Here is a 24,839-nt window from a genome sequence, read left to right on the forward strand (position 1 = left end):
TCCGATGTACATCAGTACATGACTCAAATACTACCCTAAACTACTTGTTTATGGATTACTGGAAAACAACAAAATGCATTCTTTCTCTACCGTACAAAATAGTATTATTCGTTGTTGTTATTCCTCCTCAAAACTTGGCAAAAATCATGGAAAATTCTACTGGATTATTTATATTTATGATTCATTTGTTACAACTATAATAATTTATGCAATTTACAATTCCTATAATACCCTTTTGCTATTAATTAGTTTAAAATTCAAATTTTAGGGGAGAAAATGAAAAAAACCTATGTAGTTTACGATATTACCCCGGTGGCGCCCAATTTAAGCGTCACCCGGTGGCGCCATCTCATTTTCAAAGGATGGTCGTACTTTTTCACATACGAATTTTGCAATAATGGATTGTATCGAAGATATTCAAGATGGTGTGTGTATCAGATTTGATTATATACTCCGTATTAGTTTTCCATCTGTCGCGCACCACCACACTGTCTCATCAACCATCCGCCACGCACAACCGCCATCCCTTTTAACAATTATCTTATAACCCTAATTTTAACAATTATAATTAACAGGCAAAAAAAAAAAGAAAGAGTTATTTGATTAGGTTTGAGGTTAGAGGGTATTAGATGGAAACTTAATGATAAAGTGTATGTGAAAGAGTAAAATTCGTATGTGAAAAAGTAACCCGTAAAAATAAGAGAACGTGTATTTGAATAGTATTATGTATGCTCCCTATTATTCATCTTGATCGAAAATTTGTTGAACCTGCGAAATCAAACCAACAAAAACTAATTAACGTTGTATTTTGTCACAAAAACTTTAAATATGTTGTAGTTATCCCGGTCATTTGTTTACCATTTTTATTTAAGGGTGTCTTATTCATTTGTTTATCTTTCTATATTAGGTATGTGTCAAATGCGCAACCCCCACCACCCCCAACCCCCCTCTTCTTATTCTTTGTGCCACAAAAGTAAACAAATAACCCGAATGAATGAAGTATGTAGGGATTTTTGGTATAGACCACACACACAATAATAAATACAAGAATCGGGAAAATAACAAGGACACAATATTTACGAGGTTCACCAACTTGGCTACATCCTCACCATAGTCCGCACTAGGAATTTTATTGATCACTCAATATGAGGATACAAATTACATAGTTTTCTCCTTCTTTTATATCTAAATGTAAAGCTATAACTTCCATGTAACTTTACTATATTCATTACCTTGATCAATGTAGAAGTAAGTTATAGTGAGTTAGAAACTCCTCCTCATTATGTCTCAATTAGAAACATCTAACTCCATAATGGAGGGACTTAATTCTAACAATCTCCCACCTCCCGACAATTATGGAGTTAACACCAACTTTACTTTTCACCTAATGCGACCATGTCTTTGCTCATGCTAAATGCAAGAGCCCAGCCAAGGTACTACCCATCCTTGACCATTTACCATTCAACTTTGTTCCCAAAGGCAACCATACTTGTCGGGCTTCACTCATCGTTTTCCGGGGCGTGCACTCCCACCTAAACGAAGCACCCTTTCTCGCCTTATTAGAACTTCTTGAATTTTCACACACATTTAAGCGTGTCAGTTTCACCTTGTGCGTTTTCGGACCACCTCCTGCCTTCAAACCACCAATTTTACTTCCACGGTGCAAATTGTAAGGCCCACTATGCATAGTTTTCGGATCCTGTAACAAGTCTTGTGAAACAACTTCATTCTTCATCCCTCCCGCAGTTACACTACTCATGTCACTACACCCTGGTGTACAAAGTTCCACTCTTAGTCCCCCGAGCTACAACAATAGCTTCCTTGACTATTTTCCAGGAACTTTCCTCAAAGACAACCTTGTAGTCTGCTTCATTGAGCTTTCCAACAAATGTCAATTTTTTTTTTCAAGTTCGGGATGAACATGACATCCGTTAGCTCCCACCTACCCCTAATCGAGGTCCGGATTTTTACTTCACATCTTCCTATAATCAGCATCGCCTTACTATTTACCAAGTAAGTAATACCACACCTTTCACCAACAAACTTATGAAAGGAATTTTTTTTTTATATGGAAAAGTGTGAAATGATATAGCAGAGTCTAATACCCAAGACTCAATCGGATCTTCGACACTCACTGCCAAAAGATCACCTTCATCCTCCACACCTAGCGCTTGTCTATCCAATATTTTCCACTCTTCCTTTTCCATGGAATCCGGCTTAGAGCCTTCCAAAGGAAGAGATAGATTCTTTGAATACAAATAATCCGTTATTTGCATTTTCCAGAAAGCAAAATCTTTCCCATCGAATTTATCGAACAAAATTTTACCTCCTTCCATTATTGTGAATTTTAGTGGATCGCTCTTCCCTTACTCGCCCAACCGGGCTCTGATACCAGTTTGTAGGGATTTTTGGTATAGACCACACACACAATAATAAATACAAGAATCGGGAAAATAACAAGGACACAATATTTACGAGGTTCACCAACTTGGCTACATCCTCACCATAGTCCGCACTAGGAATTTTATTGATCACTCAATATGAGGATACAAATTACATAGTTTTCTCCTTCTTTTATATCTAAATGTAAAGCTATAACTTCCATGTAACTTTACTATATTCATTACCTTGATCAATGTAGAAGTAAGTTATAGTGAGTTAGAAACTCCTCCTCATTATGTCTCAATTAGAAACATCTAACTCCATAATGGAGGGACTTAATTCTAACAAAGTATATGAAAGCAAAACAATGCGAGCAAAGATGTAAATACTATGCAAATTGATACCTTGCTAGTCAGTGTGGGATAACATCATCAAAATAATTACGATGAGCATATAGGATGATCCAAAGCTAATTTAATGTTCTATTTAATAAAGTTGAGCGTTCTCGCGTTGTGTTGGAATCAGGCTCCATGCTTTCTAGCATTTCGTTGGAATCAAATACTGGCACCTGTGAAAAAAACAGAAATAATACATTATTAAGAGAAGATTAAGACAAAATATCAACTATAATAATATCATCTCTATCTTTCTCAAGTAGTATATATATATTTATATTCAATAAAATCGAGCATAAAATTCATGTAATTCAAATAGGTATACACAGAAGAGTATGAGAAGCGTAAACGATAAATATGATCAATATATATAGTAATGAGATTGAGGTGCGTGTGCATTATGGGCAAAGCATACATATATTTTAATCAACTAATGTAGTTTACTTATAGAAGGATTCAATAATGATCCATCATCTAGGAGACTCTTGAGAAAAACTAAATAATAATCAAATATACTTCAATATTTATCTTCTTTATTTATTTAATCTATATTATTTATCTTCTTTATTTATTTAATCTATATTTATTATTTATTATTATTATTCTGTTGTTATTTGTTATTATCTTTTATTTCAGTTTTATTTTTATTTTATTTTAGTGTTTTGAAAAAGTTGGAGTCTCTAGAATTGCCTGAAAAAAGCCTCTTTTATATATATACTAGATTTAATGCCCGTGCGATGCACGGGCCACGTGTAATATTATGTCTTATAAATCACCAATAACTATTTTTGCAAATACGCAGCTAATGATATTTATCGTGTAAAAGCTGCGTTGGCAAACGTGATAAAAGAAACTTGTAAAGTGGAGTTGATTGGAGGGAGTACAAATTTCAAGTCATGTCAATAAAGAGGCTCGAACTCCATCACCAAATTAACTAAATACTCACCCTAATACTCGTACATTTCTAATTCGCCAACGAAATTAATACGTAGTTAATATGAGGTAATAGTACACATAATTTTTCATTCAATCGTCATAGGCCATACCCAATTCATCCTTCCTTTATTGGACTCACTAAAACTTTGGAGAGACAGTATTTCAATAAGTTATTGAGAGATCAGTTTTTCGTACTCTTTTATTTGTATTTCGTGACCCTTTTGTTATTTGATCGTGACATTGTAATTTCGCATCTATTTACATAATAAATGTACCAATTTTATCTTTAATCAGGACTTGTACCTATTTAATTACCGGATTTATACCTATTTAATTACCTTTAGTACCACTTTTTCTTAAAATTTTAAAATAGTCTCTCAGTAAACTTATTGAAAGAGCGTCTATCAGGAGACCTACTCGGTGGACCTAACATGAATGAGTAGTATGTTCAATAGAATTCCATTGTAAATAAATTTCTAGAGGTGGTAGGCATGAAGTAGATGTGGTAACCCAACTTATAAATATTGTTTAGTTTATAAATCGCATACATTTCTATTCAACACCACCATATCTCCAACCATGAATATTCTCTAGCATTGACGTAAAAATATTTGTTTTGATAGTCATTAGTCATTAGCACCACCATAACCATGAATTCCTTCCATTAGTAATTAACACCAATATTACAACAAAATTGAACAACCTATATATCATAGTTTTGATATATTTTATCGGAGTATATTTAAAGACTTACACTTTTTGGTGTCTACACAGCAAACCGACAAATTCGACAACGAAAGCGAAATGATATTTTGAAACTTAAAGAACCCGATTTTGATCATCTTGAATTGGCAGGCTGTCGAAGCTAAGCTCTATATATTCGTGGAATAACGATGGAGATAATTTAGTGGTGAACATACATCTAATAAACAAAATAAAATCAATAAACGTGAAACTAATTTTTTTGAGGTAAGAAGTAGTATGTTAATCTCTATATATGAGTATAGAATCTGATCTTGAATAAATCACCCCACAAAATCTAAAAGTCAATAAGTTGACTCTACCATCATGCAATGTACGCGATAAATCAATCTAAACACACGAGAAAGTAACGTTAACGCACTTCGTCGAAGATTAATATTAGTTCAAAGAAATAATGCTAGGTGACAAATCAATCGAACAAATAGATATTGGCAAAATAAAACATGCAAGTATATAGTCATTTAAAGTAATGGGCAATGATATGATAATATAATCTGTAAAAAAAGAAGAGGTGATAGACCTCTTATATGCTTGTGACTTGCGATCCTGCGATGACATTGTCGCGGTTTCATCTTAGCCAAACTCTAATATCAATACAATATTCTTGTATTTGTTTACTTCTTCCGGTTATTTCCTTGTGTATGTACCAAATATTGTTACGGATTCATAGTCAAAATATATGCAACCATCGTATAACACAAATTTTTAAGAGACGGTCTCTCATTAATATTAGTGAGAGTATAATCTATTTTTAGATAAGAACAAAGTATATAATTTTTGTTGATTTGAATGTCTTGAATTCTGTCAACAATAAAATTTATTTTTATTTCTTTAAAAAAAAAACAATACACTCCAATATAAAATCCAAACTTTATTTGTCTTTCATAGTTATGAAGAGTATTTTAATCAAAGTTAAGCAAAAGTACGGGAATAGTTCCGTTTATAAGAATTAGATGAGCTTAGTAGCGAAGTTAAAATTTATGCTTACAATTAACGGAATAAGATAAATCGAGAAAAAGGTTCAAATCTTCAACTTAAAATCTCGAATTTTTCTCACTCTAATGGGAGCAAGTGCCCTTGTTAACGCTTCTTTCTCCACCTCTTCATGCTCTAAAAATCAGAAATAATTGCATCAAAAATTGATATACAACAAAACACTATTTTTTTTTTCAAAAGTAAAATATATTCATTAATATAAGAGTTATACAATATGACTAAGAATCAAAACTAACCAAATCAAAATCTAACAAATACAAACCAAATCAAAATCTGAGATAATAATAGAAAATCCAACCTTAATGACGACATAACTTTCTTTTAGCATCATCATAAGAACCTGTAATCAAACAACAAATTATGAGAATACTCATTACGTAAAGTATAATATAACATGCAGTGTATATTAATACAATAGCTATGAATAAAACTATAATGAACATGAACATATAATACTGCCTAACTAAATACGGAATAACAAATAACGATATGACGGAGTAACAAATAACAATATGCCATAATGTAAGGTATATATAATGAGAGGATTATAATAGCATTGGAATAGAAGTTGGAGTTTTAGTTCAATTGTATGTCTAACATACTAATAAAATTATTTGAATCTATATCTTTTGTTAAATTATTTATTTTAAATTTGAGAAGTTTAAAAAAGCTGGAGACTCTGTAATCACTCGGAAAAAGCTTCCTTTATTAATATAGATAGATATTGATTGTTGGTTGATTACTCTGAACTTGATAGATTAACATAAATATTCGATTTTGAAATAGAGAAGTCGAAGCAGAAACTTGAGGATGAAATTGATGCGTTTGTAACTTTGAAAGGTTCTCATTCTGCTAAACCTGGTTGCAGTGGTTTGGGGGCGGTCAAATATCTCATATGCCGTGTGGGAGGGAGAGCGCACCTGCTAGTCCCCTAGCTCCCAATAATCTCTGTTTGTTTAGGAAAATGATGAGTTAAGTGTGAGTTGTATTTTGAAAGCGTATCAGAGAACGTATCCAAATATAATTGACCAAGAATAATTGAGCAAGTATAATAATTTGGCACCTCAAATGTTGGTGTCGATCCACAAATAACGCATACTTGTAATACTCTTCCCGTTTTCACACATAAAGTAGGGCATTATCGGGATCTTATTATTATTCTGAATCACACAAGGCGTAATTAATGTTATCTTAACGCAGGCTCGTTAACATTTTTTTCGACCCTACAATTATTATTGCACCATAGGCACATAAAACATGACCATTTTATGATAAATAACGACCATATTTTATTTGTACTATAAAATGAGCACTTTTTAAAAATGATTACTTTTTAACAAAAGTGGTACGAGTATATTCAATTTATTATGAAACCATTTTTTTTTTAAAGGAAAAATCCGAAGGCATTACTCAATTAATAAACGATCAAAGTTTACAGCAGCATTCGCCTGAGGAGGCAACTCATCCTCCCAAACGACTTTGCCCGGAATATGTGGAACACAATGTGCAAGTTCATGCGTTACACAATTATTAATACGACCTACATGTGACCAAATAACAGACTGAAAATGTAAACTAAAATCAAGAATATCATCTAAGCAAAGAAAACATGTTTCGTCCTTCCTTCCGTTCTCGGATAGCGTCAATGACGAGAAGGCAATCGCTTTCCACTTCCACATTAAGGATGCCCCGTTGCGCCGCTTCTTCCGGCCCATCCAAGACTGCCACCGCTTCCGCGAAGTGAGCCTCCCATGATGTCGCACGAACCACGGACACCCCCACATAACCTCACCTCTCATTTTGCGACACACCACCCCCGTTCTAACTCCCTCCCCCTCTCCTTCACTCCGGCATTGACGTTAATTTTAACGTAACCCTCCCTCGCAGACCTTCATCCATCCTCCACACCCTCCCCTTCTCCCCTCGATTGCCGTCTATCCCGCCTTCCACCTGGACCAAATGTTGCACCCACCAAATCCCCAACCCCTTCCCTGGATAACGTCCATATGAAACCATTCTAATTATCCTTAATCTGTAAATTACCAAATATTTTTTTTTTATTTTGCTAATTGAATTTTATAGTTAAACCTGCTACTAAAACCAGTTAATCGTATTATACTTATGTTATCTACTATCATGGATCTGATTCTGCTGTTTGCCGAATAAACAGGGCATTAAGATAAAAAAAAATGTAAAAAAAATACATAAGGAAATCAATTTGTGAATCTCTCGGCATTATCAGCATGTGAGCATGTGAGTAAGCAATTAGTAATCCTCAATATTTTAAGTTCCAAGTTGTAGATATATATATAAACAAATAAAACACACATATAATTTAATCAATTGTAGCGTATATAAATAGGGCCATACAAATGATACATATCACCAAATAAATAAGAACTACTTTGTTCATACAAATCATATAATCTTCTAATTGTAAGGAGTGTCATTTAATTTGTAAGAATGGCTGTTTCTCCCCAAATCAATGATCTCAAGCCAGGTTTTCTCCTATTTATCCTTGGTATTCCCAATCAGGTAAAATACTCCCTTCCCTATTTATCCTCGTCCCAATTAGATTTTAATTAAAGATAAATAAATGAAACGGAGTGAACGGAGTATAGCTTTATAGACTTTTTTTTTTTTTTTTTTTTTTTTTTTTTTTTGACAGCAATATCTTTATAGACTTAACGAGTATATATATACGTACTAAAGATTTATTATACGTTGTTCACATGCAGGGCCCGAGCAATGGAGACAATACTCCAGTTCCTGTTTAAGATGCATGGCATGCATGCATGCATATTGTTGAATATGTGACCCTTGTTGCAATATTTACGGTGTGATATGTTTTCATTGAAATATCCAATTGTACGTTTTTCATTTGTATTTTTGTATGTTTGTCATTGAGTTTTACGTAATATGCGCGAGTGTAATATGTTTCACACTATCATTAAAGTACTTGTATGCTCATCATCCTCATGTTTTATGTTTCTTTGATCTGTAATAATAAATCTAAAGGTCACTGGATTATATATTGTGTTCGCTCTTTTTTTTTTTTTTTTTTGTTATCGTCTTTTATTAAATGAAAAATGAAGGGACCGCCTTTGTCTTTGAACTTGAAAAGCGGTGTTTACTTAGGCGAGCAATTTGGATTGACATGTCGCGCTGGCATTCAAAACCCCGTATTGGAAAAATAGAAGAGTCCTGCATTATTTAAGAGAGACGCCACTGATCTATTCGTATGAGCTTATTAGAAAAGAAACATAGAAACAAATTCAAACACACCAATTCAAAGTAGACAATATCATACTAAAGTGAAGGAAGGGTGGAGATCCTAGATCGAATGAAAAACATATCATCATAAAGTCCACGACACTACAACAAGATCCTAGATCCAATGTAATCAACCCGTCCACTTTGTTGTAAACTCGATACAGTTTTATAGTGACATCACCTCAGTTAGGGTCATAAGATCATGAGGGAGGTCCAATTTATGAAGAAATTCTTCTTCATTCTGTAATTTAAGAATTAAGATTTATTGTTCAATTTGAGAATTATTGCCTCCCTCAAATTACTCGTAATTTATTTGTCATTTACTTGAGCGATATTAGCAATTTTCTATCCATTTATCATGTGTCTCAAGTTGCAACATGTTATCGAGAGATATCATCATGCATATCAGACTGAAATTGGAATGAAATAAAGTAAGAGGAGCAACATGGAAGAAATTAACAGCATCTCAAAAGATTTTCCCAACCAATGCTTCAACATTCTGAAGCGGTTAATTCTTTACGTATTCACTTACGAATGTCTGAATAAATATGTTATACCTCCTGTTGGTGATTTAAGTGTAATTACCGGTTCATTTGACGTAATTAAAGATTGGTTCAAGGATGGGTAATTTCTAAATAATAAAATGCTAGTTCGGGAAGTACGCAGTGTACGCTTGCATAATTATTTACGGGATTACGGAATTTTCTAAATCCAACAGAAAATCTGAAAGGTTGCAACCCTTCAGAATTCATTCCCCTTTCCCTCTGCTTTCCCATTCTTCTCCTCTATAAATAGAGTTTGAGGGACAGAAGGAATATACAGAAAAATTATAACTTCTGCATTCCTGAACAAAGAACACAAATTACTCAAAAATACTTCTTAATTATATCTCTGTATTCTGTGCCGAATACAGAGGACAACCGTCTTATCTCAATAGAAAGTTCGATACAACCCAGGCACCAAAGTAAGGGTCGAATTGTTTTATTAGGAAAGGATAGCGATTCGGTGCGGTTTTTATTATTGTCTTTTCAGTTCGTGTACAATTTCCTAACACCTCCTCCATTCATATTAATTGATTACCTTTACTTTTGCCATAGTTACCAACTTACCAAGGATGATAGATGAAATTAAACGTAATATTTTATAGGATTCTAGAGAAAAAAACAAGCTTGTACGTGGATGTGGGGATTCGGATTATCCACGAGTTTGAAAATTGTTTGGAGTCGCCATCAAATTTAAGGAAATTTGGGAACTATATATGAGATTTGAGTTCGTTGTTGAAATTACGTGATAGGAAGTTCGTTAATAAAACATCCACCCCGCCCGTTGCAATAACAGCCTCTACTAAGGACTACGATGGCTAATTGTACAAGACAATACGATTCGTTGTAAGAGAATGCAAAACACCATTTTGACCCTAACATGTGAGCTTGGTTTCTAATCGTTTAATGCATCTAATCTACTTTGTCCAAGTGATTTAGCATGTGAAGTTGATTTGAACTATACTAACAAGCATTCACAAACATGGCTTAGATGGGAATGGGGGAGCCGTTGGAGAACTAGCTACTACAACCCAGACGATTCTCGTCGACTCGATTTGCAAAAAATTGAATTAAAGATACAACTCGATCTAAATACAATTGCTAAAACACGACTCATGACACACGATTGACACGCCTACTTAGATGTCTCGAAAACCGTGCCAATTGATCTGAACTAAACTAAACTGAACTTATATGACACACGAACTAAACTGAACTGAACTTATATGCGATACAAAAGTGTACTAATTGATCTGAACTGAATTGAACTAAATCGACCCGAACTAAACTGAACTTTAGAAGAATTGAAATTAAGTTCAAAAGAACAAGACCTAATTGGCCATAGGTTCATGCACGTAGTTGAAAAATAAGAGTATTTGTTACATAGTACTGAACTCGATACCATCAGATAACATTATCTCATTTTCCGGGTACGAGTTATAGTCGTCTATCACAATGTCATATAATACTTCGTAATTAAAATAACACTTTCGGCCTTAAGGGCTAGGCCCTAGGGTATCATATTATCAAGTCATTGTATACACTAAGAAGCAAAAGCTAAGGTACATATTCATTAAATTGTTGGGCAGTTTTCCATTATAATTTAGGTCACTAAGCAAATCTCAATGATTAATATTAATATACTGTAGTATAGGATAGAACTGTATATGCTTTGGGCAATTGATCCATGAAAATATATAATTTAGAAAGATGCCTACAACGTGTGAAATTGAATTGAAAACAAATTAATTAATAAATAAAAGTTTTAGATACATATATGATTATATTCCCATATACGAATTTGTAAGACCAACAATTTGTGATATATTTTATACATACTCCGTAGTATAAATTGGAATGTACAGATATCGAATTAATGCAATATATATCGCAAGTTATAAAGAAATTGGAGTGTGAGTGATAACTTGAGTGTGCTCTTTCTATCACTGTTCAACAAAGGTAGATTTCTTCTCTTATATGATTTCATCACCCATATTCCGTTGCAACCACCCACCGCCCTTCTTTTACCCTTCATCTCCTAAAAATCAATGGTGGAACTAGGGGAGCTAGTAGGGGCGGTCGCCCCTTGACGGATGAAATTTTCGAAGTTTTTTATTAAATTTTTTGAAAAAATTTTGAGTGTACCTTATAAAATTAGTCGTTTACCCCCCTAAAATTTTCCACTCCCTAAGCTCAAATCCTGGCTCTGCTACTAAGCTATAATATGTAGTGTGTTATTCTTCTTTTTCTCAATGTCGGTATATATGCACATTAATTATAATTTGTGGAGTATTACATATTCATAAATGTAGAATGTAAAAACTTATTTTCGATAATAATATGAATATATGATCTTCACCATTGTACCTATATGCATCATCCATTGATCCATATGAGTGATACGGAGTACGACGTGCCTCATAAGTAATTAGAATTACAGGTATAAGTTCGTGTTGCATATGGTCATATGGAATATGTATACTCCCTCCATCCAAACCAAAGGTAACACAACAATATAATACTTGTGACATATATTATTGGAGAAGTGTTCTTTGGTTTTAATGGGAGGGAATATATGTTTGCTTTTATCGTCTTTGCTTTGCATGTTTACGCAAAATATTTAACATTTTAACGTAAGATACATTTGGTAACTTATAATGATTAATGAATTATTGAACTAACTTGTTTAATAGTTACAAGGTGAATGGAGGAAGATGGCAAGGAAATTCCATCAAAATGGGAAGTTTTTGGGGTCTCTGGACCACTTCACCTTACTTCAGTTGATTGGTATGTTTCTAGCAATTAGTTTTCTACAACCGGTCAAATCCTCTATTTACTAAATGAATAAGTAAAATCAGGAATTTTTCCGCTCAAATCACCACCAACTACAAACTAGGCGTTAATAATAAATTGATTTGGTTATTCTCAAATATTGGGCTTATATTTTTATTTATTCTATACAAAAACTTGTGTAGCTCCCGTGCTACAGCACGGTATATTTAAGATGAAATTTATAAAGAAGAACTTTTAATAAAATTATTTGCATAAATTAAAGCTACTTTTAATTTAATGTTATAATATACTACTGTAAATATAATATTAGTAAGAAAATAGAAAAGAAAGTTTACTATTAATAATAACACTATAATGTTAAATCGATAAGGGAAACTAATTTATAAAATTAAGTTAAATGTAAAATCTAATTAAAAAACATATTAGCCTTAGCTTATTCAGAAAACTGGCAAAAATAATATATTACGCGTCTAAAAAGACGATTTAAAAATTATTAAAACTAACATTTTCACTTTCTATTTCTATTTCCTATAAGAAAATACATAAAATTTGTTTACATTATTTAAAAAATACTCTATAGTCCATATTACTAAAATAAAGATTTCATAATTCAAGAGTGCAATTGATATGTTGTAAAATTGCATAATATATTAGGGACAATTGATTGTGATTGTATATTTTCGGGATAATATTGTAAAGATTACATAATTTTAGAGGTTGTAGTATAGGATTGCATTATTCGAAAAGTCAAAGCATACATTTGTTTCCATGAATAGGTTTTCAATTGATTCAAATCATACGTTAGACTTGACGCAAAAGCAAATTTGATTTAGTAAAAGTCGACGACCTAACTTAGACTGGCCCATTAAAGAGTAGTGTAAGTTAGGCGGGAAAACTACTTGAGAATTTTATTCTCTTAGTAGTAAGGGAGATGTTGGCCAACTTTATAATTCTTATTTCTCAATATTTATAGAGAAATGGAGTATATTATACTATCGTATATTTTACGTATGCTATATTCTATGATATACTCTGTGTCACATTATAAGATTACTTTATATTTTACAGATATCATTATTATCACATGATAACGCGGGTAGAGGTCGTCGTACCCGATCAAACAATTTAACTCAACTAGTAAGGGTAGTCGAGGTCGAACCACAAGGAGATCAAGGATTAAATACTAATTTTGTCTTAAATTATGAGTTAGCTACGTGAATCAAGAAGTTGAGAGATATAGTAAACTAAATGACTAAACTAAATTAACTAACTAAGACTACTAAACTAAATAAACAAGTAAAGAAATAAAGATTTAAGCAACAAGGAAAGCCTAGGGTCCGATTTATCCACTAACATGCTCATCTACCATCATAAATCCCGTTAATTAATCGTTAGGGTAATAGTGAAGGGGAAAACGTCTCTAATTCGCCTATTAACTCCCTCCCGGGCTCATAATAGGACACTAGTAGTATCGACTCAACTCCCTCCCGGGCTCATGACTCGATTTCCCCAACTCAAATATTGGTCAAGGTCATTAAGACTATGATAGATTCCCGGTCATCCCACTCCCTCTCCCAAGGGTCGATTTCAAACCGAAAATTAAAGGCACCCTTCTCAAGTTCTCCCTCCCGGGTTCAACTCAAGTTGGCAACTAGTTTAAGTGAGGTGAGCCGACTCCCAACCTAGCCAACTCCCGTTGACGGTCAAGGGTCAAAAGTCAACAACAATCCCAAATAAAACATTACAAGTCAAGTCCTTTAATTAACCCAAACTAATTACCCAACAACTAATCAAAATGGGATTTAATTATGTAAACATGGCATGTTAGGGATTAATCAAACCCTAGTGAAAATACTACTCACTAATCATTACTAATCTAACACTAAATACATTTATAATTACTCTAAACATAACATTAAACAAAATAAAGTGATAAAGATTGAAACTTTGACTAATCTACGAATTAAACATAAATAAATTAACACTAAACATACCAAGAGTAATAAAGACTAAAACTTTAACTAATTAAAGTAATTACACTAACTAAAAACATGACAATAATTAAATAACAATAAGAAAAGGAAGGAGAGAAAATATTACCAACTTGAATTAAAAAGGAATTGAAAAGATAGATCTTCATACAATGTTGTGAATTAAGACGATAATCTAAATCTAGACTAAAGAACAATCAAGAAAATGTGAATGTTTGATATTTTGGAAGAACAAAATTGTAACCGTCCTAAACTATTCTACTGCTCCTGTTTTCCTATTCTCTGCTCGTCTGCCCAGAACCCCAGACACAAAAATCAAGCTGCTTCACCGAAATGTGATGCTCGCCCTTTCTATATGTATCACGTGACTACCCTTTTTGAATCCACTGCCTTCCGTCTTTTGTTCAATGACCAAAGGGATTAAAAATTGGGATTATGGGCTTCTTTCATTACATGCCCATGTGAAAACTTATGGCATCATCAATAAACCAAGAGGCCCACATTTAAAGAAAGTTGGCTGCCAAATATACACAATCCGGCACATGACTGACGAGTGACGAGAAAGTTATTCGTGACCCGTCTTGATTCGCTATTGATCCGTCTTGTCTCGTTTTATTCAATCCGATTCTTCTTTTCTTGGTACCTACAAAATAAAATATCGAATCACAGTACCAATATTCCAAAAACTAACATGAAATAACTTTATTCAAAACTATTCGGTTAATGTATAATTTAAGAGTTTTTTGTTAAAAACTACCTTATATTTAGGGGTATTTGTAAAAATACTACCTTATGTTATTTTTCTTGCTTTAGACTACCTTTGTTTTCTCATTTTTTGGTCAAAAACTACCAGTGCTGAAAATATGCCGAGATTTGGTCGATTAAGCGACATTAACCTATTGCACGTGACTTTGTTAACATCAAACAACAATGGCCAATCGTGTCCAACCCTCAATTTAACTTCACATAAGCAAAATTTATGTTTTAACATTTCAATAATAATTACGAACATCTACAAAAGTTAATCGAAAGGTACATTACGATTTCCCAAAATCTTCCCTAAGCAAGATGAAAACATAAAAGAGTCAAGGGAGATAGATTTAAGCCGGAAAACTAACCAAATTTGTCTAGATTCTTAGTGTAGGTAGTTATTGACCAAGAATAAAGAAAACAAAGGTAGTAGAAAACAAAAAAAATAATGTAAGGTAGTCTTTTTACAAACAGCCCTAAATATAAGGTAGTTTTTGACAAAAAAACCCATAATTTAACACGAAAATGGGTCGATAAAGCTAACTCGGGTTATTAAGTTGATCAAATAAGATATAAAATGCGGGTCAATAATACGTAAAATAAAGCGTTATCATCACATTTTAACCATAAATATATTTTAGGGATATTCTCTCGTGTACCCCGAACTTTTTCGTTTTCTATGGTGTACCCTCGTTTTTTGCAAAAAAAAACTTTGACCGACAGTAATTCTCTGTTACAAGTTCAGAAAACGGTATTTTTTTTTCAAACCAATTATCTCGTCAAGGCCTTCAATTTGAAAAAAAAAAATTCACCGCTTTTTGAACTCGTAGCCGGTAGTTATGGTTGGTCAAACATTTTTTAACGAATAAACTTTGACCGACCATAATTCCCGACTACAAGTTGAGACGTCGGTGAATTTTTTTTCAAACGGAAGACCTCTTAAAGACAGTCAATTTGGAAAAAAAGTTTATTGTAGTCTGAACTTGTAGCCAAGAGTTATTGACGGTCAAAGTTTTTTTGCATGAAAAGAAGGGTATGTCATAGAAAATGAAAAAGGTGAGGGGTACACGAGAGAATATCCGCCCTGGGTATATCATAGAAAATGAAAAAGGTGAGGGGTACCACGGGCCGATTCAGGGCCTAGTCAAGTAAGCCCAGCCCGCCCTGGGTTAGCCCGGCCAACCCGAACACAGCCCGAGTAGTACTGTTTAGTATTCATGTTCATTCCAAGTACTAAACGAATGAATGGTACAATTGTACAGGGGAATACAAGATCACAAGAGAACAATTGCAGCAAGCTTAGTCCAAGGAGTTTACATTTCACAAAGAGATCGTAACCTTAACCGAACTGATCCACACAAAGCCCAAGCCCCGAAATGGTGGCAGTTCTTCAATTTCCAACCCATACAATTCCTTACAGACCCTTTTGATCACTCAAATTTTGGTGCAATCTATGCCTACCAACCCTTACACTCTAACCCGAAACAACGAGACAATCGCCCTGCTACATCGTCTCAAAGTGTCCCTCCACCTAGTCACGTGATCGCCTTCCGAGGGACACTACTCAAACCCGAAACAAGACAACGAGACATCTACTTGGACATGAACCTTCCCTTAAAAGGCCTACCCTATGATCCAAGGTACCATAGGGCGGTCCAAGCCGTGCTTTGGTTGATTGGCCAAGTCGATTATAAAAGTGTATGGCTTACCGGACATTCTCTTGGAGCGGCTATAGCGCTCCAAGTAGGCAAAGACCTTGCTAAAAAAGGAACTTACATTGAAACATTCCTTTTTAACCCACCTTATCATTCTGCCCCGGTTGAGCGGATCCAAAACCCGTTTCTGAAAACACGGATTCGGGTTGCTAAAAGTCTTATAACAGCAGGGTTATCAGTTGCTTTTAAGAGTAACAAGGATGATTATACTCCAACACCAAAAAATGATCCATTTAATTTGTTATGTTCATGGGTTCCGAACGTGTTTGTGAACCCGAGGGACCCGATTAGTTGCGAGTATATCGGGTATTTCGAACATCGAGACAGAATGGAAGCTATGGGTATGGGAAAGATTGGAAATATTGCAACTAAGAATTCAATAATGAATTATTTGTCAGGGATGTTTGGAAGAGATGGTGAGCCACCTCACTTGGTTCCTTCAGCTTTACTTATTAAGAACATGAATTTTTCGGAGCCGAATGTAATGGTTGCTCATGGTATTCATCAATGGTGGCAGCCACACTCTTGGATGTCCAAACTTCACATATTTTCAGAGTGTAACTGTCCTCAGTAATAAGGACAGTGCAAGGTTAAGACTTAAGAGGCTTATGTTGATAGTCAATAAGATGCCCTTGTATGATACTAATGTTGAACGCACCTAAAATGTACGGGTCTGTTTTTAAAAGTTACTTCGTAGAAATATGTATTAAGGTCTATTTCATAATTCATATAACAATATTGTAAAACATGGTTGAGTGATTTAATGGGGTTAAAGAAGCTTTGGTTTCATTGACTCATATTCTCATACAATTAGAAATGTCAAAATGGTTCGAGAAATTAAGAAAGTAGGAAATTTTTTCATCCAAAATTTTGTAAAATTAAAAATGATTTTCAAATTAAATAAGGTATATGAGTTATAAGGACAGGGGAATTCGAACTTGGACTTAATATCCACTATACCTACATCTGAACAACTTTCGAATTGAAGTAGTATGTTGACATCACAGTATTCTAATGATCTAGGATAATGCAAATGTTTGTTTGAGTCATTTCATCATATTACCATCACATATTTCCAACGAGCTAAATGTAACATGTTACCTGTACTCCGTATAGAGAAAATTGTACATCCTTCTTGCTAAAATTTCCAATCATAGTTAGCATTTTGAAAAAAAAAAAAGTCATTTCGTATATTCTTTTTCAAAAAAGCTTGCCCTGGCTACGGCCTAATCGACCGGCCTAGTTCATCCTCTTTTTCTCGTACCCTCGCCATATTTATGAAAACGAAAGAATATGACTGCTACTACTTAATCTAACTATACTCTATGCAAGTAGCAGCCATACAAAGTCTACAACATAAACGAATTGGGTAATGCAATTAATTGAAAAATAATACGTTGTACTTTTCCTAGCATGACATTTGACATGAAATGTTATAAACTTGGTCAAATTGTTTACACTTTACACCATGAAAACTTATACATAATTTACCCACACTTTTTTTAGTTATAAAAATACGGAGTAATACAATTAACAAGTCAGTGAAAACGTGACTGCCACTCTCAAACCCCAAGCATAAATTACTGATTCATTACTCAATCAGATGAAATAGGCTGATTTTACGTTAAAGAGTCAATTTAATTTTCTTACCTTGAAAAATTACTCTCTTTTTTGGACGAGTGTTCTTATATTTGTAGACATGGCCCCTTCTATGGGTTGGCTTGGTCCGACCCTATTCTTCCAAGTCTGCTTCCCTAGCTCGACTTGACCAACCTTTCCCGTCGAGCCAGGTCATGGTCTATGTTCTGCATCCTAGCTCGTTCCCCTTACTAATTAACCTGGGGCCTGTCCCGACCCTCAAATCAACTAGTTGTTGCCTCAATGGCTCTCTTCTTTAACGACTATTCACGGACAGGGTCTTGGGTCACATGGCCTAGGCGGCTAAGGCCAACCTATGGCTCGATTTTGTAATATAGATGCACCAACAAACCTTTGAAGTTACTCATGCACACTCACCGGTGGATTTAGGGGAGGTAGTAGGGACGCTCGCGATCGGAAAATTTAAAATTTTTAGTTACAAATTTTCAACTTTTTCCGTGTTCCCTTTATAGCATTACTTAATTACATGTTCGCCCTCACTGAGTTAATTACTTGCTCCGCCGGCACAGTTATATCAAAATCAACTCATAAAAAGTCTTTCGAAATTATGTTTCCGTTTTACTCGAATCCAGACTAAACCGGATAACATACCCGATCCACAAAATAAACAAAAGAATGGAAATTTCGCATGTGTTGTCGTTTTCTTAACCACTTGGTTAGGCCGTTTACTTGACTGGAAACTAAAGACTATTCAACTAGTCTACTGTTCTACTATTCTACTATTCTAAATTGACCTCTCATTTAAAACACAAAAAAAAAATAAACAAAAAGATTCCTGATTCCTGATTTGCAGGACTCATTCTAATTGATTCCTGATTTGATCAACAAACAAATAACGTTCCACAAATTTATGCCCAGAATTGTTCTACTGTCTTACAGTATTTCTTCTTCTTATCGCTTACTTTTACGTTGGCATCTCAAAATTAGTGCATCTGTCTCACCTAATTCTACCAATTTTCACACCCCAATCTTGGTAATTTTTAATTTTATTATGTTGTTTTTCTATGATTTATGTTCTTAATGCAGTTGTTTTCTTATGGATATGAATTGGGTTCGAATTAGATTTGTGCCATTGTGGGTAAGGGTTTAGATTTTGGATTACGATGGAATAAAGCAAAATGAGTCGGGTTTCTTTTTATTGTGAAGTGGCATATGTTTGTTATTTGTATGATTGCGTACATTTGAACCCTTTGCCATTTTTTATTATGAATTGGATTCAATTTAGATTTGTGGATAAGGGTTTAGATCTTGGATTACGATGGAATAAAGCAAAATGGTTCGGGTGTCTTTTTATTGTCAAGTGGCAGATGTTTGTTGTTTGTATGATTGCGTACATTTGAACCCCTTACGATTTTTATTATGAATTGGGTTCAATTCAGATTTATGGATAGGGGTTTAGATGTTGGATTACAATGAAATAAAGCAAAATAAGTTGTGTTTCGTTTTATTGTGAAGCGACAGATGTTTTTGTTGTTGTTTGTATGATTGCGTGCATTTGAACCCCCTTGCTATCTTTATTATGAATTGGGTTCAAGTTAGATTTGTGGATAAAGATTTAGATTTTGGATTACGATGGAATAAAGCAAAATGGGTCGTGTTTCTTTTTATCGTCAAGTGGCAGTTATGTTTGTGTTACTGTTTGGCATTGGGGTAATGTTGTGGACTTGTGGCGATGGTTGTATTATTGTTGTACAATTTCGTAGGTTTGATTTAGGAAAGAGTAGAACTAATCTCCTTTTTATCGTGTTTTTCCCACTTCTCAAAATATGAGCGGAATTTTGAAAATGGGAAGAATACGAAGAAATGGATCGGCTAATTGATGAACAACACTATTAATACACTACAGTTATTCATTGATAGGAGAAAAAAGGATGGCTGATGTCCGCAAAAAAGATTCATTTCATATTGCAGGACCCCGACATCTTGATCGTGTTGATTGGTATGGTTCTGACTTCTGAACTACTTATCTGATTTACAGTTTTTTAGTCATTATTCTTAACCTTATATATTGCAGTATGTTCAGAATTTTGGGAGCGGAAGTGTAGTACAACCATAAATCGCAAACATGGATCTTTATATAAATTGGGATTGTGTAGTTTACAATATTATGGGGGCGAGAATTGGAATTATTCTCACTCGGACTTTTAGGATATAGAGCGAATGGGAAATTATTCCCACTCGGACTTCTTGGATACATCTAATCCGTTATTGTTGGTGGTGGTGTTGTTATTTTAGCATCTTAAATATTGCTCTTAGTTGACTATCTAATGCTGCATTTACAAACCCTTTGTTAGGAGCGTAGCTGAACACAGGAGAACCATTGCAAGTAGTTTGGTTCAAAGCGTATCCATCTTAGAACGTTATGAGAAATTTGATACATCTAAGGATGTGGCGAATACTTGGTGGGAATTCTTCGATTTTGATCTTGTAGACACCCTTAGAGATCCTGATGATTCTTCAATCTTTGGTGCCATCTTTGAGTACAAGCTTTACCGCGAGTATCATCATTCATCATACAAAAATGTTCCTAGATATGTGATTGCTTTTAGAGGCACCATGGTTAAAAGACGTACTTGTTATGGGGATTTCAAATTGGATGTCAGAGTTATCCTTAACCGACTATGCGTGAGTTCAAGATGTCAAGTAGCCATGGAAGCAGTTGAGAACTTGGTGGCTGATTGGGGGAGCACTAACATATGGTTAACCGGACATTCACTAGGGTCGGCAATAGCGTTACAAGTAGGTAAGGATATGGCAAAGCGAGGGTACTTCCTCGAGACATATCTCTTCAACCCTCCATTTCCATCCACACCCACCGAAAGGTTCAAGAACCAAAGAGTGAAAGATAGTATTCGGTATGCGCGAAGCTTGCTAACAGCTAGCCTCGCGATAGTTGTTAAGGGTTATAGTTCATATAACAGCGATGACTATGACCCTAATTTTGCCATGTTATCATCATGGACCCCACATTTGTTTGTTCATCCGAGCGATCCTTTATGCTCAGAGTATATCGCATATTTTGAGCACCGAGAAAAGATGTTGGCTAGAGGTGCTTCCGCGATTGAGAGGGTTGCAGCTCAAAACTCGATAGTAAGTTTAGTGTCAATGGCAATTGGGAAAGATATTGATCCGACACATCTTATTCCTTCGGCTAATCTTATAATTAATAAGAGCCCAAACCTGTACGGTTTCCGACAAGTTCATGGGATGAGTCAATGGTGGGAGCCTCATCAAGTTTTTGAGCACAAACTCTACCAACCTAACTCAGAGATTTCGAGCCCAGCTTTTAATATAGAAGATGAAGGCTCTCTTGTTTAATTTCATGGCCATTTTTGCTTTCATTGAACTATTTGAAATTGTCGGTTTAATATTTAGATCCAAAAGTAATTGTAATTTGGTTGAGCATATCTCTGTAATGTTTGGAATTGTTCATATATGCAATTTTGATTTGAATCAGTAAGAGAGACTAAGAGAACAGGTTACTTGAGTTTGGTACAGACGGGATTATTTTGGGTCGGGACTGTTCAGGCATGCTTATGGAGTACATTTGTGTTTGGGTTAGGCCGGGTCATTTCACGTTTGGTTCTGTTTCAGGTGTATTGAAGTTCATGTGAGGTCGGTGTAGTCGATTTTGCTTTCGGGTCATATTCAAGTTCTAGAGCATAAACTCTATCAGCTTAATTCAAGCCCACAAGTATTTTTGTTTCGATAGACATGTTTTAAGTTGAGTTACCATGATTTTGGGCCTTCGGGCCAAAGTAGCCTCAATGGTAACATTAATTCTGTTACTAGTATCGGACATAGTTTTTTATTTTGTAATTTTTTTTTTTTTTTTTTTTTGGTTTCAATTGAGTCACAGGGGGCAGTACAATATCGGAGGTTGGGGGATTCGAACATAGGACTTTGTCCACTATACTTAATTCTTAACCACTGGGTTAAGACATCTTCGGTTTATTGAACATAGATAAAGTCTAAATATGTTCGGCTCAACCATGCTTCGGAAAATTGACGAGTTTTTCGGTATCGTGATTAGAGGTGGCAATCGGGTCACTCGAGTCGGTTACGGGTCGGCTCATGACGGGTTCGGGTTATGTCGGGTCAGTGACGGGTTCGGGTCGGTTCGGTTCATGTCGGGTCATCTTCGGGTCAGGTCATCAACGGGTCGGAAGTTGGGTCGGGTCATTAGCGGGTCAGTGTCGGGTCAGGTTATCGGCATATATTTTGTCTTATATATTTAGTTTTAAATGGTAATTTTATGTTTAAATAATGGGTATGTGTATTAATTGTAATTTTAAGTGAAAGTAATTAAGATGAATGTCAATTTGGTGTTATTTAAACCATTATTAAACTAGATCATTATCGGGTCATCTATCGGGTTGAGAAAACATCGGGTCACGAGTCGACTCGGGTCGGTTCAGGTCGGGTTCGGGTTTGAAAAAATAAGGCTGCTATCGGTTATCGGGTCGGTTTGGTTTCGGTTCACCCAATTTCGGGGTTGTGTCGGGTCGGTTTTTGCCAACTCTAAGCGTGAGTCGCGTGACTATTTGAGCATCTTCTATAACGTAAATAGGAGTAATAGGAAAAATTATACTACGTATGATAATAAATTGTAAATCACAAATTCTCATTGAAGACATGACATATCCGTCACAAGCTTGTGACGGATACCATTTTACCTCACAAAGTACCCACTTTTTCTCTCTCTGCAACACTATTCATGTGGTCCCCTTTCTCCACTAACCCATTTTGTTACCATTTTATCTCACAAAATATCCGCCACAAATGTTAACCCGTCACAAGGGAGACCAATTGATTGTAAATCATGTCACTTGTAGATTGTCGACATCATAAATAATTAGAGAATTTTAAATATATGTAAAAAAGTAATACTTAAATTACTAAAATTAAAATCGAACACCACTTTAATCCCTCTCTCAAAAAAATTATACTTCGTATTGTTTTAAGTTCACAAAATAGAGAAATAAAAATGCACTTTAATTAGATGTGATTCCCATCATACAAGTATACCTCAAAATGAATATAATTTAAGTTGGTAGATGGTCACTTTCTAATAAGAAATAGATTGAAAGAAAAACATTAGGAAACCAAAGATCATGCACAATGTTGGCCACCTTCCACACTCATTTAAGTAAATGCCTTTCAACATTTGCATCTTATGACACATGCATCTTTCCCTTATTATGCTTACTATTTGATCGATAATGATGTTTTCCAAGAATGAGATCAAATTCTATAATCAATCAATCAATCTACTCTAATTTCTATGCTCCTTGTATAGCTTGTAATTTTGTGTAGAGAATTTCATTATTGATTTTGATTGAGGTTATATAGCTTGCTAAGTTGAGAAACATCCTACTATAAAGTAGATAAAGGTATCAAAGTCTTCTCTTTTTTGATAATTTGATGTTTTCTTCAACTTGACCATGATGTTGCATCCACCACCATATTAATCCATTATTATTACTTTTGATTGATTAAAATTCAAAGTTATTTACTTCTATAACAAAATAAATAACAATGTGTTGAGACTTGGGATTAATGGTGGAGCGACGGAGTGGGTTCCGTGTTGTGTCGGTAAAATGGAAATGGCCAAGCAATTCCTCAAACATAAGCCTATTTTTTTGTATTTTGGGCGTATCGTGCCAGGTGGGCCTTGTCGTCGTGCCTAGGCTATGCATGGTCTTCTTTCTCAAACTTTGGCCAAGGTGCGGCCCACAGCTCATGGCGTGCAGGGTCATGTCTATCCCGTGTCGTGCTAAAATGAACGATGGACCGTGCTGGCATGCCCACTTCTATCTCTAGGCACCACCAAGTGGTTTGATGTGTCTCGGTACCACCCTCTTACTTACTTTATGTAGTATCAAGAGTCGAAACTCGATAGCCACAAAGTGATAGCATCTCATTTTCCTCCCAACAATAGCCAAAAAGTGTACATATCTAATAGTTAGAAAAAATTGGAAGCAAACTACTAGTGAAGTCACACTTAAAGGTAGCTTACTAGCTTAAAGGAGTGTCTTAAATAGGTATAAACCTACAATAATGGAGAAAACCGTTACCACGTCAATACTTTCCATGACTACATAGTTTTAGCTTCATAACAAGTGCGTTTGCTAAACAGAAGAAAGCACCAATCTAAGCTTGACAAACACGCTTATATTGTTCTGCTTTTCTTTTTTATAAAATTCCTTGAACTCAGACTATAGATTAATATATGTGGATTCCCTTTCAACTTGTGTAACTACTGTTTTTTGGAAAGTTAAATAAATGAAAATGTTCGGAAATCGAATGATTACGTGATTATCCAATAATGTTAGAATGTTGTCCTTGTGACGGAGCTAAGGGAGGAATCCTAGGCTAGCTAGTAGGAACGCTCATTGCCTAAGACTATTATTTAAAATTTCTGAAAAAATTAAGAGTATATATGAGTTTATTTGTCACGTTACTCGTTGGCCAGTCTTAACAGTGCATGATAATGTGGACGAGGTCCTAAGTGAACATGTTATTACTGGTTAAGTGTATAATAACGTGATACAAGTATAATTTATTTCTATATCGAAGATCGGCAGCTCTAAGCAGGGATTTGATAAGATTTGAATTGGCGGAACAATTGGGTAATTCTGTCCT

General features: G+C 34.7%; 2 protein-coding genes across 3 annotated transcripts; both read left to right on the forward strand.

The window, feature by feature from the left end:
* The first annotated feature begins 11,990 nt into the window (after window positions 1-11,990).
* Window positions 11,991-17,125, forward strand: LOC141654833 (GDSL esterase/lipase At4g10955-like). Its single transcript, XM_074461948.1, has 2 exons — window positions 11,991-12,073; window positions 16,083-17,125. The coding sequence occupies exons 1-2, from the start codon at window positions 11,991-11,993 to the stop codon at window positions 17,107-17,109; spliced, it is 1,110 nt and encodes a 369-aa protein (XP_074318049.1). The 3' UTR covers window positions 17,110-17,125.
* A 1,766-nt stretch (window positions 17,126-18,891) lies between these two features.
* Window positions 18,892-21,650, forward strand: LOC141656722 (GDSL esterase/lipase At4g10955-like). Of its 2 annotated transcripts, none has more exons than XM_074463729.1 (3): window positions 18,892-19,167; window positions 20,055-20,133; window positions 20,489-21,650. In XM_074463729.1, the coding sequence occupies exons 2-3, from the start codon at window positions 20,066-20,068 to the stop codon at window positions 21,510-21,512; spliced, it is 1,092 nt and encodes a 363-aa protein (XP_074319830.1). In that variant the 5' UTR covers window positions 18,892-19,167; window positions 20,055-20,065; the 3' UTR covers window positions 21,513-21,650. The 2 variants fall into 2 exon arrangements, with proteins under 2 accessions (XP_074319830.1, XP_074319829.1); XM_074463728.1 differs by having other exon boundaries at window positions 18,982-19,167; window positions 20,041-20,133.
* The last annotated feature ends 3,189 nt before the right edge of the window (window positions 21,651-24,839 follow it).

This window comes from Silene latifolia, chromosome 5 (assembly GCF_048544455.1).
Source record: "Silene latifolia isolate original U9 population chromosome 5, ASM4854445v1, whole genome shotgun sequence".
In the NCBI taxonomy this organism is placed as follows: domain Eukaryota; kingdom Viridiplantae; phylum Streptophyta; class Magnoliopsida; order Caryophyllales; family Caryophyllaceae; genus Silene; species Silene latifolia.